This window comes from Bombus fervidus, chromosome 11, assembly GCF_041682495.2.
Source record: "Bombus fervidus isolate BK054 chromosome 11, iyBomFerv1, whole genome shotgun sequence".
Lineage (NCBI taxonomy): Eukaryota > Metazoa > Arthropoda > Insecta > Hymenoptera > Apidae > Bombus > Bombus fervidus.
The window spans coordinates 8,296,135-8,314,745 of NC_091527.1; the positions used below are offsets into that span (position 1 = coordinate 8,296,135).

General features: G+C 47.0%; 1 protein-coding gene and 1 long non-coding RNA gene across 3 annotated transcripts; one reads left to right on the top strand and one right to left on the bottom strand.

Annotated features, from left to right (window-relative positions):
• Nucleotides 1-613: 613 nt before the first annotated feature.
• On the bottom strand, nucleotides 614-17,866 carry Tg (transglutaminase). Of its 2 annotated transcripts, none has more exons than XM_072013094.1 (10): nucleotides 17,351-17,866; nucleotides 12,360-12,709; nucleotides 12,140-12,272; nucleotides 11,834-12,063; nucleotides 11,436-11,749; nucleotides 11,063-11,332; nucleotides 10,870-10,949; nucleotides 10,637-10,781; nucleotides 10,244-10,550; nucleotides 614-10,158 (listed from the first exon to the last, which is right to left on the bottom strand). In XM_072013094.1, the coding sequence occupies exons 1-10, from the start codon at nucleotides 17,481-17,483 to the stop codon at nucleotides 9,853-9,855; spliced, it is 2,268 nt and encodes a 755-aa protein (XP_071869195.1). In that variant the 5' UTR covers nucleotides 17,484-17,866; the 3' UTR covers nucleotides 614-9,852. The 2 variants fall into 2 exon arrangements, with proteins under 2 accessions (XP_071869195.1, XP_071869194.1); XM_072013093.1 differs by lacking the exon at nucleotides 17,351-17,866 and adding an exon at nucleotides 13,006-13,233.
• Nucleotides 17,867-18,079: 213 nt separating this feature from the next.
• On the top strand, nucleotides 18,080-18,544 carry LOC139992374 (uncharacterized). Its single transcript, XR_011801090.1, has 2 exons — nucleotides 18,080-18,208; nucleotides 18,348-18,544. It is a non-coding gene; the product is annotated as an uncharacterized lncRNA (long non-coding RNA).
• Nucleotides 18,545-18,611: the final 67 nt, after the last annotated feature.

Consider the following 18,611-nt stretch of genomic DNA (forward strand, 5'->3'; position numbering starts at 1 on the left):
CGAGAGAGGGAAAGAGAACGATCTCGAGGGCTCGGTCGGCCATCGAGTGCGTCGCGGCGCCAGCTTTTCCATGCCCCAAGTAGGGAATCGAATCTGCCGGCGTGGAAAACGTAAACCGCTTGCGAGTGTGTATACGCAGAGAGGCACTCTCTTCTCCGGTCGTCGGCCGCCTTTTCGAGCGCTTTCGCTTCGGAACGAGCGAACCGTCGCGTCGAGACGACGACGAACGCGTACTTACTTACTCGTGCGAGCATCTGCCATGGATGGGATAAAGCCGCGCGAGAGATACGATTCCCAGCGAACCGTAGCAACGAGCAACGATTATTCAAATTAAAGCAGATACGAATCGCCGAAAAGCCCGTAGGCGCGTATAGCAAGGACTTCTCGCTAGCGCTCTTCGCGAGTTCCGATCGCGCGCACGCTAAGCGTACATAATGCGGCCACATGCCGCGCGCGACACATTCCTCCTCCGCGTTCCTTTTTTCTCTCCGCTGCAACGCGCATCAACGAGATTACAATGCGTGGGCTCGAAAGTAGCGAGACGAAGGAAAAGGACAAAGACGAAGAAAGACAGGAGGTGGGAAGAGATTCTGGTAAAGATCGGAGCGGATGGTCCCTGCGAAACAAAACGTGTATTCTAATAGCCTCACCTCTGGCTACAGATAAATAAATAAATACATAAATAGATAAATAGATAAATAAATAAAAACGAGGAAGAGAACAGGAAATAGAGAAAGAGAGAGAGAGAGGGAGGGAGAGAGACATGCGTGGCGTTAGAACGCGTGTAAGTGACAAAGTGGAGAACTATATAGGTACGTCATGAATAACTCATGTGGCTGAGAAACATTCTCGTTCTCGTGGGTGTGTTCTCTGTTAGTAGCTGGCAGCGATAGCGATTCTCCAAGCGTTTTGACTTGGCCGATTGGCAGGATAGGTACAGCAGGGTCGGCCGATCGACGCGCGACCGCTATCTTTTTGAAATCGATTCTTTAAACGGCTAGCCGCTACCGTTTAGGTATCGACGTCGATCCGTAGCCAGGAATTATCCAATAACAAATCGGAGCCAATTATCGAACGGCTGCCGTGGTGGACAAATTTGCATGGCGAGCGCTGCGAGCGACACACCGCGACAGTCTGTAACGAAATCGCCAGCCATCGTACCGTGCGAGTAATTTTGCCGATGGTAACGGGACCTCCAAATACCCAACAGCAAACATGAAAATTCCACTCGATCAGCAGGACGGGACGCGTAGCTATAGCTAGCGCAGCTATCATAGACTCGTACGGGATGGAAGATCGCTGACCGTGGTCGTCGACGGCTCGACGATCTAGAGAAAACGGCCGTGTTACTGTGGTAATAACGCGACGAGCGCGGATAGTCAAGAAACCGGACGGAGTTAGTCGCGATAACGATCGCGAGAAAGCTATCGGCACGCGATCACGTCGACGCCCGGCCACGTATCGCGCTGGAACCAGGCAAACGTATGGAAACCGCGGAAACGTATGCGCATCGCGATCGAAGGTAGGCGGGATCACGAGGCGAAGCTGAGATCTCGGGACTAGAGGGAGGAAACGCGAAGAGGAAACGCGATTACATCCGGTTCGAGCGTGTTTGTTTATCGCTCTTCCTGACATTTCGTGAATCGCGGTGGCTCGACCGAATCGATAAATCTTTTGCTCTTTCCGACGCAGAGAACGAGGGAGCCTATCGTTAAACGGTGTATAATTTAACGATGTACTAAACTCTTTATCGTACACCCCACTCGAGGCAGCCGCGTTGTGCGTCGAAAATTGCAAACGCGAAACGTTCGTTTCGTTACTGCGAAATAGATCTATCCGATTTTAGACAAGTACGTATTTCGTTCTCGCGGCCACGTCCCAAGCACGACGAATGAAATGTCGAGCGCGATTATGGACGTCGCTGTCGCGATCGATATCACCGCTCGATGTTTTAATTTATCCACTATTAAAGTATATTACGCGTCGACGCGTTGTTTCTTACGGCGTACGCGTATACGAGATCGCTACGACGTTGGTTTATCGTGCGCTACCAATTTGGACGATCGTATTAGGCGCAAGCGTCGATGGTTTTACGCGATGGTTATACGAGTTCACGGTGGTTCGTCTACGCGACGACGCGGCTAACGAGGACGCGTAACACCGTACACGTGTGCGAGAGTGCGTAAACGATAGCGAAGCCACGTCGAAGCGTAACGCGGCTACGTGACGCGTGGTAGAAACCAGTTCTTCGACGCGCGAACGTTCGTCCACGAATTCCAACGTGGCGAGTATAATTCGTTAATTAGGATGTCAAAGGTGGTCGGTGAATCGCATCGGCTATTTGACGCAGCGAGGCGATAAACCGCGAATTACGAGACAAATCCGTCCTCGGGTTTCCAAAGCGGCTGAAAGTTAATATCGAGATGAGTATTAATTACGCGCGGTCAGGCGGACGAACATAATGAAGTCGGCATTTTATTGCCGCTACCGGTAGTAAGTTTGTTGGTGGAAAGAAGCCTGGACAAGCAGGAAACATTGGCGTTGTAAATTTCGAGGACGCGTTCGTACGGGATTCCCGAAGATAAGAATCTCTGGTTCAGAGATACTGGCCCATTTTCACGGTATTCTGTGCCTTTACGAAAGGTCGTTTAACGAGAACCGATGGCTCGCGTTCCTTCAGCTCGACAGGGAGATCAGCGACGGATTATAAGGGGAATAAATTGTCCGCGATGTCCAGTCGCGCGAGGAGCCACCGCCACGATCGTTTCATCGTCTTTTGTCGAAGAAATCTCGTCTCGTCGAATCGACGATAAGGTTTTTCGAGTACAGCGCGTAGGAGCGCTGAGAAGAGCCGCTGGCTGGTTAAGAGACGGCGGTTGTCGAGCCGGAACCGAGGCGACAGGATGGAATTCCAGGAGGACCAGCTACGCGTTACAACGTGTTTCACACTTCGGGTTACTCGCCCACGCCCCCAAACAAATATATAATGCGACATTAGAATAACAAATACCGGTTGAAGCATCCACGCCTCGAGAGCCGCAGGGTGCCACGGCCTGTAGGTACGCACCTACATAAATACTAATACGCGCATAAATAAATATATCTGTAGAGCGATTCGCTTGGGAGGCCCCTGGGGAATCGTGGAAAATTCTGCGGATTTTTTGCTCGATAAACCACCGTCGCGGAACCAAACGTATTTTAGAAACGTGTGTTTACGGCACGCTCGCTCGCTCGCTCGCTCGCACGCACGCACGCTTCCCTACCAAGGGTTTGAGAACGGCAATGGCGATCGCGTCGCGACAGCCGTTCCGTTTTCCCCGGCGGCGGGGCAAAATAAGAGCAGCGAGATGGGATTAATCGAGAGAAAAGCGTGCGCGTGCGAACCACCGCTAAAGGATATTTCCTACCTAGCTACCGCTCCCGATAACGGTCGCTCGTAAAAATTCTGCCGTGAAAACTGGCACAAATTGCCGGGTTCCTCCTTATTTTTTCTTAGCCCTTCCGAATGGCGCAGCAGCGTCGGATTCCCCCAGTTTTTTTCATCCCTCTCGACGAGCGCCCCGCGGCTTGTACTTACACGATATCGAATGGCCGCTCGGGGACTCTAATCGAAATTAGTTTTTTAATTGGCCAGACTTATTCAGTCGTTGGGATCGACCGGACGAAGAAAGGGAGGGACGCAGCGATCGAATAGAAGGGTGGACGCGCGCGCGGCAATCAACGGACGATCGTTCCGGTCTCTGTTTCGCTCGTTTCCGCCGCGTGACCCAGTTCCACCCCCGTTGACCGGAATCACCGTGATAAGAGGCGAAAGGAGCGCGTATCGTTGCAGTCGGCTCGAGCCATCGCGATCGAAGGTGGAAAATTAGCGAGAGAGGAGACGACCGGAGAGTCGCGTCGCGTCGCGTCGTCGTGTCGTTGCGGGAATATTAATCGAGTTTGAGAACCACGCTCGAAATAAGCGGATGATGTCGCGCGAACGTTACCAAGTCGGAACGAATGGGAGGCGAGTCGCGTTCGTCTGCACCCGTTAACCGAATCAAGCTTCTCCTGGTGGCTGGAGAAGGCGGCAGACACGGGGTGGTAAGGTGAATGGAAGCGGAAGAAACGAAGAAAGAGGGGGACGGACGTACGAGGGTGGGACGAGACAGCTAATGGCGAGAAAGGAAAAGGGTAGGAAGGGATAATGAGGAGGACGAAGAGAGTACCGGCATAATTCGCGCTCAAATATTGCCTCAAGAGGCTAGAGGAAGGAGAGAGAGAGAGAGAGAGAGCGAGTGGCTGTTTCTGGATAATTTCATAATTAACCGATGGTGGGAGGGAGGAAGAGGCGAGCAGGCAAAAAGCGAACGGCTCGGCGAATTACATTAAGCCGCGAAGGAAGCGGAGCTCGCAGATTCGATCAAACCGAAACTATTAAAGGGTACCCTTCGAAAATTATAAACGCGCTCGTTATCCACGATCTACGCGGCGCGATGTATTCGCGCTGAACGCGCGCCGTTATCTCGAACGGGGCGGTCGAATTACTCCGCGATATGTTTTTTCGTCGTTTCCATTAGAAGACGCGGCAGAGCGAGAAGCTGTTCCTCGCGCGCTCGTCGGCAGAACGGCAGGTAACTCATCTTGGCGAGAATGCGCGATGTCTGTGAGCAGGATCGCACGATGGAACGCAACGTCTTCGACGAAACGGGCCGGTTCGACGTTGCGCGAGTTTCTTGCCGTTCTTGGAAGCGAGAGGTTACGCGAACGAGCGGGGAAATTTACTTTTCGAGTCTTCACCCTCCGCGAAGCGACTCGTAAATCTGTGTAAGGTCAGTGGAATGGGATTCGGGGAAAGGTCGGAGGTGAGGAGCGGAACGGGGCCACCCTCTTTCGAGATTGCTCTTCGAGCGGGACAGCTCGGTCGATAAAACAATTGCCGGGGGGATAATCGGCATTATTTACGCCGGATTCTCTGGTAGATAGGCGAGGGTAGCAGCTGGGGGCACGCGAGGGCAGGGTGAGAGGCAGCAAGGGGAGAAGAGAGCTGGTCTGCTGGAAGGACGGCAAGAGGGCTGTCGTATCACGAGCCGCAATACCCTTGGCGTAGCAGAACCACGATGCAGGAGGGTAGTTGGAAGAGAGAGGTCCGAAGAAGATTCCCCGGCAGTTATAAGCCTAGGGTGATCTCGTGCAGCGGCTTCGTCGGCTTACGGCTTATCCTACTGATCCGCCCTCGCCGTTAAACTGCTCTCAATTAGATACGTCACTGGATTTCGATGTCAACTGGCTGTATAAAGCCGCGATCTCTCCCGAGGGAGAGCCATTCTCCTCCTGTCGCCTGCCTTTGCTCGCAAAATGCAACGCGTTTCTCTTTTTTTCCGATCGGAAAAGCCGACTTTTATCACGGCCTGTCGTATACGCGTTGTTCACGACCAGAAACCGATCTTCAACGAGCTAACGAGCATCTTTAGCGTCTCTGTGTGCTGCTCTTCTGTACCGTCGTATCTGGCCAGCGTGCGTGCGTGCGAAGAAGAAGAAGAAGAAGAAGAAGAAGGAAACGCGCGCGTCGTAAATCACCGATAATTTTCAAATTCGTGGCGAACAAATAGCATTCAGGGACAAAGATTCGAGGGAAGACAGAGGCAAAGAGGATACAACGTGCAGCGGAACCACGGAGAAAGGAAATTGCCTACTTTCTAAATAGATGTCGTCCATTTAGCGCAAATTACGTGGCGAGCGCAGTCTTCTAATATTTTTGCGGAATCGAGCTACATAATTTGAACGACAAGCGATTACGAGAGGCACGCGAACCGCTTCACCGAACCGATAGACGTCCCCGCTTCGCGGCTCGCTAGCATCCTGAAACCTTTTCGACGAATCCGAACGGCGTTGCGGTTCGACCGTTGTCCACCTACCGATCTTGCCGCCGCTATTGTATCGGAAAGTGGCGGAATTCGAGATCGATGTCCAACGTCGGCCAAATGTTCCCTAGAACCTGTCATTTCGCGTCACGAGCATAACCGCCGACGTAATAGTCGCCGATCAAAGATGGCCGACACAATGGCCGCGAATTCCCGCGGGCACGGTCTGTTCTTTTCGAACGCCAACCTTAAACGGTCGTCGTTCTTCCCACTAAACGTTGACACGCGATTCCTCGCCGATGTAACGCGGTACGGCGCGTCAGTCACACGGCGCATTAAATACCATTTGCCTGCCCCCGACTCCAGTCCATCCTTTGTCCTCTACTTTTTGTCCGGATAAATATACCCTTTGAACTCGGTCAATTTCGTAAACCGGTTCGTACCCCTGTTCTCCTTTCAGCGCGTGACTTTCAAACGATTCTCGTCACTTACGAAACCGCTAACTAGTATCATCTATCTCGGCACGATAAATCGCCTCCCTTTCCAACCGACTCTTCCACGTATCTATTCTCTCCTCTTTCGGCCAGACTTTTTCATCGTTTCGCGACCAACCGTACATTTCCATCCTGCAACTTGCACGTTGATCTTGTACAAACGCGGGAATATAAACGCGAACGGCGAAGCGATGGTACGGGGCGTCAGTCAGTTAGTCAGTCAGTCAGTCAGTCAACGAGCGAGTCGTTTTTGTTAGACAGGGTGCATGCGTAATAAGGTAGTCGCGCTGTATCTCTCCCTTTTTTCCAGTCCCTTCCTGCTTCGCCTCGTCTTCGGAATCCCTCCTACGATCCCTCGATACCACCCTACCTCGAGCAGTATACGAAAGAAGGCGGTGTGGCCGATTTGGCCGCTCCTTTCTCTACCGCCTCGACGAAATCCTCGCGCAAATACGCTGCCAGCCGCTCGCAACTGTTCGGGCTTATACGTGGGTAAACAACCGTTCCGTCCTCCGATGCAAATTAGATTGGAATTCGATACGACACGATCCACGTTACAGGGGAAGAACTCGAGCACGCGCGCGGCTTTCGTTTCACCACAGTTTCCAACGAAGAAAACTAATTTCTCGCGACTGATCGTATTGGTCGGAAATTTTCCGTTCGCGATCGCGTCGACGAAACACGGCTTCCTCCTTGTTTCGTTGTACGACGACGTTTCGCCCGATGTCTGTCTATCGAACGAATTACCTTTCCTCTCGTCGTTACGCGGCTTTGTTCGCTGACAATGCCGAACCGCACCGGGGATACTCGTGCAAACAGAAAAAGGTAAACGGCAAACTGTCAAGGGACGTGACGAGTAGTCGGAAACGCGATTGAAAAGATGCACGGCAACGCGTTTTAAAAGATCGACCGGTCGAAAGCGACGTCACACCGATCCAACCAATTTCCTCTCGTATCGCGTTTTAGTTTGCCGTTTCCACGACCGACTCATCGTTCCTTTGAAAAAAAATACCTTCCAAGAATTAGCGGCGGTCTTTATTGCCTCTACACGGGAATGAATTCGCGGGGAATAAAGGTCGAGAGACGTAAAAGGAAAGGTAGTAACCGTTTCGAGACTTTTACTGCGCGGAGTTTTCCTGATGACGGGAAACATTACGTACACGTGCACGCTGCTGGATGCATGCCACTTCCGAATGTTGCTTCGAATAGCGAAATTAAGTCCACCGTTGCGGTCGAGCTTGGAGTCGCCCCGCGGGCCACTTTCGACGATCGATTAGCGCGCGTCGAATCACAAAACAGAGATTTCCTGTCTCGAATAATCGAAAGAGCCGCTCTTCTTTCGTTTTCATCCGTACTTCGTGATCGGACGTTCTTCCGATTTTTCCAGTTCGTTCTACGAACGCGATGCAACGCGCCGCTGCTGCGTACCGTTCGTAGATCAAACGTGGAACGTAACGAATCCGCGTACACGTTACGCGTTATCGCGGTCACTCGCATTTCGTGTGATCTCGATTATGATAGTTTACGTTCGCTACTAAACCATCGATACGCAACGTGATCGTGAATGCCCTAGCGCATTCGATTTATTACGTTCGCCTTGCACGCTAAATACGACATTTTTACGTATTTCAACGTTTCCTCCCGCGAATCAAATTTTATCGTCGTCCGAGTTTTTCGTTCCCCTGAGCCATCAATTTCGAGCTACGTGATACATCCCTTGGACGATTCGAGAGCGTGCTGCCATCTAGAAACGTGTCGTCAAAGCGAGACGTTCGTTCAAGAGGGATGATAAAAGGCGATCTCTTACCCTTCTAAAGCGAACGTAACCGAGCGAATAACCATAATCTTAGATGTATACGCGCATGAAATAAAACGGTTGTCTGGCGACGACCAACGAAACCGAACGTGTTTCGTTCGTTAGAAAATCGGCAAACTATGGAAACGCAGAGACGAAGAGAAGCTTCGGGAGGGTCTGGAACCACCGGTTCTGCCATCCGACGATATTTCACGATATCTTCTGAGATTCTTGTAGGCCTGCGAGAAGACCCCCTATGGCCTGTTGGCTACACGAAAACATATACGTCACTGACGCGCATGGTTCGCGGCGATTCTGATGGATCCTGGGATTCGATGGGAACAAAAGAATGTTGGTTTAGCATGGAAGGCGTGTTTGTTATTCTGATGAGGTATAATGGGATGGATCTTGGGTGTTGATGCATGGCGCGTAGCAGGGTGCCAAGTCCAGAATCCCGTGGATCCAAATGGAGATCGGTACGGGCCCCGTAGGCTTCTTCGAGACCCCTGTAGACAGGGGCCGCAACACGTCCATCACGTGTCACGGTTATGTATTTAGACATATCTCACTACTATCTTCCATATCGTTCTTCCTCTCTTCTTCTCTTCCTCTCCCTTTCTCTCTTCCTCCCTCTTCACTTCGTTCGTCTCCCGCCGGCTTCCTCGCGACCCTCCGCCACCCTCTTCGCTCTCTTCCACTCCAACGTTTTCGTTTATCATTTTTCTTCCCCCCTTCTACGATCCTCGTATTCGTCTTCACTTGCTACCAGCTTATCGTTCCGTTCCTCTTCCTCTTTAGTCTCTTTTAATCGAAACGGGAACCCGTTATAAAAATACTACCTCGTCTCCACGCGATTGCGATTCGCGAGTCGCAGGTACGTAGGCTGGGGAAATCACGCACGGCGGTATATCCACGCGTACTCTTCGCGTCCTTAGATAATAGTAAATTAATGTCTGTCATCGAACCCCACCCTGCTTTCTCATTTCGATCGATCGACGTACCGTCCAACGAACTTGGTCGATTGGTTTTACCGTCGAGTCGGCTGGCAGCCAGTTTCTTTCGCAGGAAAGTGGTCGAAGCTGGACTTCGTCCCGAGCGAGTTGGCTCGCTATCGGGTCCATTCATCGTCTATAATATTTCAACGTTAATTTCCTAGATGGTGATGCATGACTCGCGTCAGTGTCATGCGTGCGCTCGTGAACACTCGTCATCATCGCGATCGTTTCTCTTCCCCGTCCCGTTTCCTCTCCTTTTCTTCTCCTTCCTCCTCCTCCATATCTCCGTCTGTTATTCCGAATAATCACGCACACGACACAGCGACTCTCTCGATCGCCGCTCGTTAATATCGCCTGCCGCGTGTAGTCGGTAGTCCCGGCTATCCACGCTGCTCAGGTAGTTCTCTGTCGATTGAATTTTTTATTGGCCTAACGTAGAAGCCTGTTCCGAACCGGTATGCCATTCGTCCTGCCGCTTCTTCTCGTTTCTGACGTTTACTCTAAACGTTCTCGATGTGGACGCCGCGGAAGGAAAAGGATCGTGCATAGTATCTGAACGAAAATGTTCGACTCGCGCCACCTCCGCATACGGCATATGCGAGGCAGGCGACTTTCAAACTTTTATTTCGTACAAAACATTACGAACACTTGTTAAAAGGACGGAGCTCGCTGGAAGACTCGTGAATACAGACTACTTACGCCGTCGATTTCAGTTCGTCGGGTCGTTACTCGCCGTTTGTAACAGCTTTCATCGATTTTACCATAAAATTGACGAAACCGTCAACGTCCTCGAGCTCTTTCGAGTAAAATTTCGCGGCGATCGTGGCGCGGCCTTCGAATTTCGGTACCATAGAGAACGAACATTCCGCGTACGCGTCCACCTCTACCTGGTCCGACAGTTTCAATTTCAGCTGCTCGTCCATTCCGGGTCCCTCGATCAAGAATCTGCACTTCTTCAATGGGATGGGTAGCGGATTTTGAAATTTCGCTGTCGCGTTTAGCGTCTTGCCAACTTCCGGCTCGTTCTCCAACTACGGAAACGATTTTAATTTACTTCGTTGTCGATCACGCGATAAACGTAGATAGGGTAGAACGTAAAGAGCAGGTACTACGTACCGTGATTTTAATGTCGGGTTTCCTCACGCGAAAATCGTCTTGCGCAAAGTACTCGAAATTGGTGTCCTTAATGGTGGCCAGGCAGGAGATATTGAATGCGCACTGATTCAACAGTCGAGGCCCGTATTCCTCCCAGGATACATCCATACGCACTTCCTCGAGGACTCCAGATCTCACCAGTCGATCGATATTTAATCTCTTCACTGGGTCGCCGACCCGTCCGGTGTACAGAACCGTCTCTACTCTTAAAATCACCGAGACCTCATACTCGTTGTAATTGCTTCTATTTTTAATCAGCAACACGACGCTGTAACAGGACGCATCTCGTGAGTATACGAGAGAGAACATTCGAAACAGCGGATAAACGGAGCTAGGGAACGAACGAAGAAATACCTGAAAGGTTGTCCGATCACGATATCGTCGCGTAGCTCGAAGTTAAACATGACATCGTTGAACTCCTCGTTGAGGTAATAACGACTAAACAACGACTGACTTTGACGCAACGCCTTCAACATGGCAGCCCGTTCTTCCTCCGACTCTGTGAAACGAAAACAAGGAACCGCGCGTTAAGACTTTAGCAAGAATCGAGGACTCGCTGCTCGCTCGCTCCTCGAAGGATCTCTTACTTTCTGGATACTTGTAGGTATGAGTGATATCTTCCCTCGCCCATCTACCGATCGCTTTTGTGCTAATAAATTGCCCGATGCTAGGTACCGAAAAAAAAATAAAAGGTAAAACAAATAGACGTTATTCTCTTTGCTCGAATAAACGACGAATCGATCGATCTTAAAGGAAGATTGGAACGCGTGAAATACTCACCCGAACACGTCCTTTCGAATCAACTTTAAAGGTTGAGTCGGTCCGTTGTAACGCCAAAACACTTTATCCGCGTTAACCTCGGCGAAGAGGAAAGCATTGTCGTAAGGTCGGAGAACCTCGCCTTTCTTCACAGCGGCGACGGAAGCCGGTCCGCAACGGTACGCGTCTTCGCTCAATTCTTGAGGAGTCGCATCGATCGCTTGCCAACCAGAATATTCCGGCGACAAGTCCAATCGAGTCATCCATACCTCGTTCCACACGTGGAAATTCCTACGATACGACCGGATCGCAGTGAAAAATGATGGAACCGCGTGCGGCGTATACGATCGATACGCGCTGCAACTACCTAAGTATACTTAGACGTAATACTTGCCATATCGAATCGCTGTTCATCTCCTCCATAACTTTCCCCTCGGCGTCGACGAAATAGTCGACGGTCAAGCTGCTCTGAGTGTCGTGCGCGCTCGCGTAATTGGTTACCACGCGACAAGGTAGTCCCAGGGTACGGCAAACGGTGGCCAACACTCCTGAGAATACCCAGCATTGACCATACTTGACCGGTTTCTTAGTCTTATAGTATTGTTGCAGGATCTTTTGCGAACCCAACCATTTGGTCGGTGGTGTACCACCTCCAAAATCGTCGGACCAGTTACCCATTACCGCGCCATTGTCATCCGGCGAATTTACCTGTAACACGGTAACTTTCCTTGAGTTTCCTTGAGGATCGAAAGCAAAAAGACGTATCAGAACGAAGTGGATTCGAGTACTCACAGCTGCCGACAGAACGCGAGATATAACGACAGGGTCGTTTCTGCCGTGTATTCGAACCTTCCCAACTTGAATCATCAGATGCAGCGCGCAATCTAATATGTCTCGCTCGAACTGCGAATATTTCCAAACCGTTGGTCTCAGACGATTGTAGCTTCCACGCCATATCAAACCATCCTCCGCCATCACGTACTCCTGTCGCTGATCCTCCTCCTCCATGTACACCGCGTCCTCTGGAAAATTTTCAAAAAATCATTGCCCCGCGTATTCGGATGATTCGCCTCATTCATCGAAATCGAGTTTCCCTACCTCTGCACCAGGGATTGAAAATTAGATAAAACGGTTGTTTCACCGTGTAACTAACGGCTCCGTCTAAATTCTTGTTCTTGGTGTCGATGTCTATCCTCCACTTGCCTATTATCGCGTCGGGAGCTGCTACGATCTGAGAAAGTGACAAAAGAAGAATCGCTCGTGTTACGACCGCGCCGATGGAAAACGAATGAAAGATGATACGCCTTTGATCGCTTACCTTCAATCGAATAAAATTGTGTTGAATAGCGTCAATGGTGGCATGCCAGGAACCCTCGGACGGTTCTCCCGGATAAAGAACAGCCGTCGCAACGAGGGTTCCGTGCCCGTATAGCGGCCTCTCGACTCCGTCAACCGTGAAAATTATCGACATACCATCGATACTTGGCTCGTAATCTCTGGACAAAGTCAAGTGTAAGTAAAATTCTTGTCCCCGTCTAACGACCAGCCTAGATTTGTCGTCCTGTCTAGTCATCAAGTCGTATCTGGACGTTCTGTGATTGACTCCATTCTCGGCGATACACGGATCCACGTCCGCGATCGTCAACACTGGAACTCCAAAATCTTCCCCTGCGAGCAGAATACGAATACGATTTTTTTATCAATTTAACTTCGTTTACGTGCGACGCGACGGTTCCAACGTACGAAACACGCTTTACATAACGATATTTCTAATTCTGCCAACATCCTGAAACACTTAAGTAAATTCGTACGTATGGCGAATTGCCAACGACGACGAAGATACGATCCAGTGGAATAATTAAAAGTTGCCTAGTCTTTTGTTATTTGCGAGATTTCGAAAGGAGGAACACCGCGCGTCGAAAGATTCGAGATAAAAACGAGATCGCGAGAATACGAGCACTCACAGTAAAATCTGAAGGGAAAGGGATTGGGACGGCGATCATTGAAAGACCGGTAACGATCGTAAAATCTATAAAACATCCTTCGAGGACTCGGGAATGCAAACTCGTCCCTCGAAAACGAACGAAAGACTGAATCCATCGGCGGATTTCGCGCCGCGGTCCTTCGACTGCTCAGAGTTCTATGAAATCACTGAGAGTGAGCGATCGCTCCCCGTTCTGGAAATAAGGAAGAAATTGCAATGCTGTATACTGTACTTGACTATACGGTACGGAACGGCGAGACGAGGTGCTCCGCTTTACGCGCCGCGCCGCCCTACACGTTGGGTGGGTTGCTATATTCTAGGAGATACGTCAAGGACTTTTCTGCATCGACGAACGCAACCATACATGGCGTCATCGATGAGTCTAGGTACCAGTCGGAGTCACCTACTCTTCGTCCTATCGATTATTTCTCACAATTTACTCTGGTAATTACGAAACGAATTGTATATTCGATAATCTGTCGCGCCGTATTCCAAGAAAACGGTTATCGAAGATCGCCAACAACATCTTTATATGGTCGAACGTGATCAAGATGTACGTGGAAAGCGGCTAATCCATACGTTCGAGTAGATTGACAAGGCCAGTGAAAAACTACAAATCGTCGAAAGAGAGTCATTACGCCGATGTTGACACGTTTACCAGTTTTGGCGACAATAATTGTCTCGTTTCCATGTATCGTACAATTACGGGAATCGATCGGTACGTTCAATTAGTATCGACGTCTGGCATGTTTTCGTTTTAAATCGGTTTGCAAAAGCCGCGGCTATTTAAAATTCAAGCCTTGACAAAGAAACTTGTCGACGCAACTAATTCCCATATTGCGAAAAGAAGTGGAAACGCAACTTGCTCGCATTGGCCGTCACCTATTTTCGTTGTTAGCGATTCGTTTGTCCTCGTACAATCGCGATTCCAAGCGAAAACGTTCCGTAGAGTAAATAGACGAATACCAATCTCTACGACCGATATTTTCTTTCACGCGGCTAACTTTTAAGAAGTTTCACTCGGAGAGTTTTGCAAGACAGAAAAAGAAAGGGTGCGGACGGAAACAACGTATCTATCGACAAATATGTATCACAGATACATCGAAAAGCTAAATAAGCACGTGTTTAAGTAACACGCGGAAACATCTTTTTCAAATCTTCTCGCTTCTTTTCATTTCCCCCGTCTCTTGTTCTTTTTTCGTCCTTTGATTTTCTACAAATTTTACTTTATTCGTTTTCTTTTAAATTTTTGCTACATCCAGGCATTACAATCAATTTGCCTCTGTTTTCTCTACACGTTATTCGTTTCTTTAGGTTTTTTCATTTTCGTCATGTACATTACTCTCCCTTATTGTTCGTTTATTTAATTTTCTTCGATCCTCTACGCTCTGTTTCTCTCCTTTCACCAATTCTTTGCCTCTTTCTTATTATTTTTTAACGTTTCAGAGATTCCTGCTTATTCGCTTGCAATTTCTATCGCTGCGACGCACGTATATGTGTATGTGTGTCTGTACATAAGTCGGAGAATCGTAAGCTGCCTATACGTAATAACGGAGAATCGTTAGGAAAACACAGACGCAAGAACAAATTTATTTATCTGCTAAAGTTTAATCTTCAAGATTACGTGGCTACTTACGATCGGTTAGCTTGGTAGTGAAAATTCCTCGGTTCAGTTACCTTTCTATTAACACCGTCGTACTTAATGTTATACCGGATCAATTAGAAATAAATATTGATCTATCGCATAATATATAATAACCCGACAGCCGGACAGCCGATCGCGTAAGAAATATCGTGTTAAACGATCAAATTACTCAAAGTATCTGTATATAGTGCAGCCGTCATACGATTACTTCAACCGGTTTCATACGAAATCGATGCTATTTTGGTGAGTTGGTAAGCGGCAAGAAATTATGGCATCTATATACCTAATGGTATTGTTTTCGATTAAAAATAACGCCACGAGGCAATCTGCTATGCACATGTATATATATATATATGTATATATAGTTAAGTAGATACAGATAAGTGTTCTAGAATGCAGATTATCCATAGCGACTGATGATGACGCGCGATGTCATGTATTTGATGTAACATGGGAATAGAATTTTTATTCTCTAAACGATTTATCTAGTTTCTACTGAGAATCCAAGTCTACCACGATCGAGAATATTCATAATTTCCATAAAAAATTGACTCAATTACTGGCAAACTAACTTTCAATGAAGATATGACGAGCACATAGAACACGCGGATTTGAGTTTCTATCGGTGCAAATATCGTAAAAAGTTATCAGCGCTAGAGGAAGCGAAGTTACACTTGTGAGAGAAGCGGCTGTAAATAATTAAGCAAAAGCCTGTGTGACGAGTTTTAGCACGTGCCGTAGCTACGGCGATAAATAGCGGGTATGCATGTTCCTAATGCAACAGCAACTTCCTTTCGTTTCATGCGAACAACGATATCCGCATAAGATTAACATTCTTCTTGGTGTATACCGTACATGGTATTATTGCAGTTTCAGACGCAAGGCGACAGGAAGACGCATATTTTGAAGAAACGGGCAACATCCAAGATATGCTTATCGTATAACGAATTGCTCCGTTCGTTCGTTAATACTATGCGTTAATGCTGGCTTTTATTTACTGCACGACGACATCGCGCGCAATTTTAATCCGAACGTAGCGATCGCGAGGTAATCGCGTAAGAATGATTGGCTAGAAAAAATTACCAGAAGAAGAGATAACTTGTTTGGTCGGTTTTAAAATCAATCGAAGTGATGTTGGCGCGAATGAATTCGCATCGAAATATCGTATTCGCGTTACATGACTTGCTATCTCACAATTAAGAATGCCAAGAAGATGAATCATAAATAGTTGGGTCTGCTTTCGATCTCGGAAAAAGCTCGGGTAATAATACAACTGTGCGTAATTGAGGCTGACGTCATGCTTCAGAGGTCAGGGTGCCACTTGCGTAATTTTACTTTCATTCATGGCAGTGGTCACACCTCGAGGCCGTTAAACACGCGTTGTAATGTCGCATTTATTTCTACCTTTTATCGATTCACGAATATCCACAGTCTCGAGAGGAGGGACGTTCTATCCGTTTTACGTTGCACATTGGCGGATGAAAAAATTACAATGGAAAAGATAGTGGCTAGAGAGTCACGACGAAAGTCTACACGCGTAACAAGACTAACGAGACGTACATCGTCGAATAATTGGATTTGGGCCGACTGGCCGCGAAAGAAACGAAAAGTGAGATTTCCCATCTGGCTGACAAGACGAGTTTATTTTCTTTAGTGAAGTACTATCGACCAAATTTTCAAGCGCCGAGCGGAATTCACGTTGTTCGCGCGATTTCTGTTTGCTTGCTAATTTCCAACCGAACATATCTGTTGACTAAACTTTTGAAAAATATTTCTTCCAAGATTCTCTCGTAAATCTTCGCCTTGATCTTGAAACCATACCGAGCCGGTAAAACAGAAGCAACGCGAGTTGCGCCGTTACATCGAAAAAGTAGTAACAGGAAGTTTTCGAAATTACGTAGTTGCCTAAAAACATGTAGCGGCTAATGACATCACCGCCGTAACAAACTCAACGCAAACGTTTCGATATAGCTCGGATGATTATGAAGAGCGATGATCGAAACTATCGAAAGCACATTTCGCGCATATCGAAGATCGAAGAGCATCCTCGATACACTAGCTGGCTAGCACGTGCTTTCTTAAAATAGATCTTAAGAATATGTATACAAGAAGAAAAACGTCGCTCGTGCCAAGGACTAGAAACTTTGGAAATCCTTCGAGGGTTGTTTTGAGCTGCGCTCGTTTCCGCCGTTATAACTACATTGGATATAATAATAGAAGCACGATAAATCATCGATTTCTGTCTAGATGGCGATAACACGTTGCTATTTGTTCGAGCGTGGAATAAATCGATTCTCAGTAAATCGACTTACAAAATAGAACGAGATTCTACGAAGAACGATATTCTTCTAGAGACGTCACTTTTTTCTCACACGTGCCAAATCACAGGATTCTGATATCGTTTATCTAATATATAAGAAAATATAAATTGTATCTGTGAATTACACGCGTCAAAATCATCAATCACGCAAGAAGGTTATCGCAGATTAACTTCCACAAGTGTAAAGTAAAAGGTATATTGTTCATATATGTTTACAATGATTTACAAGTATAAAAATGTATTTGTCATCGCGCGTTGGATTGCAGAAATTCTTGCGAACGCATAGTTTGATCTACAGTTTGAAGCGATCGTACCGATTGGAAATTATTTAACTTGTAAACAGTGTCGCTTGGAACTTACCAGAACTAGATGCAGCAGGTGGCCGTGGAAGACATTCCGGTTTTGTGCATAATGGCTTAAGGGGACTGTCCGTAACAGTTTCGGGTTTAAAAATTGCTCTAAATCGTGAAAAACAAGAACAAACCTTGCCCATTTTTTTCAATCTTGTACGGCAATAAATACGATATATTTTATTTAATTATTCTCTTCTTCTTTTGTCTGCCTTCCAAATTCAAAAGTTCATAGTATTTCCCATGCTTTTGATGATATTTCAGTGTCATTCCACTACGACACGCGATTACGCTTCGATCATTCTACAGGACACCTCACGTTGAATTATCTTTACGAAACATAATTACCGACGACAGGTCATCTGATTCAATTAATCGAAGAGAAACTTGAATCTTGCGGTACCAATCACTTATTCAGAGGACTCTGTTTCGATCCAGCTATTGACTCACTGCCACGAAAAGATTAATCTTGCGCATAAAAATTAAGAAATTTGGAAGAATTTTAAATTATATTTTAATCATCGAGATATGTACACGATTAAAAGGCACAGAGAGTATGTTAAAACTCTGTAATGAAATGTCAATTTGTTAACATCGAAATAATTTTCAAATATCGGTATAAGTTTGAAAAAGATTCAGAATTAAACAAGGAGTTACTGTATGATATCACGTCACAATTTAAGCTCCAACGCGGACTGATATAGACGACGCGCTCTGTCGATCTGCTCGCGAGTAAATGAAGGACTGTCAGAGACTCAGTTGGCATCATAAATGATGCAGACGACATGATCTCTCCCCAGATTCCGATCAATTTTTAGATGATCATGAATACTAACGATCCCTTCGCATCTTTACCTAACCATCGTAGGTACTATTTACCTCTTTCTTTCTTTTTCATTCATTCGAAATTATACTTACCCTTTCTGTTAGTAATAACATAAACATTATCTTAAAGGTATTGTAACTCATTTTTATTTATTTCGCTTGAACCTCGATTCTCGTTACAGGAAGATGAAGTCACATAAGTAAACTTTCGTTCCTCGAATTTCCTGAATGTTACATCTATTTAAAGGCTATTACTTTTAAAGAGAAATATTGTTACTAGTATATTATCTTCTTTATTTCATAAGAACTTGTTATAACATATGTAAAAATATTTATTTGCGACTATTGTGCAACCCACGATTTATAAATAAATATAAAACTTTTTTTTCAAGTATCACCATATTTATTTGACACAAAATTTACAAAAGTGTATTTAAAATAATATT

Excerpts from the sequence above, each read along its gene's own strand:
- Tg (XM_072013093.1), bottom strand. The coding sequence starts at position 13,141 with ATGGATTCAGTCTTTCGTTCGTTTTCGAGGGACGAGTTTGCATTCCCG. Across the intron at positions 11,333-11,435 it reads ATGAACAGCGATTCGATATG|GAATTTCCACGTGTGGAACG; the intron begins GCAAGTATTACG and ends GTCGTATCGTAG. Across the intron at positions 10,159-10,243 it reads AACCCGACATTAAAATCACG|TTGGAGAACGAGCCGGAAGT; the intron begins GTACGTAGTACC and ends TCGTTTCCGTAG.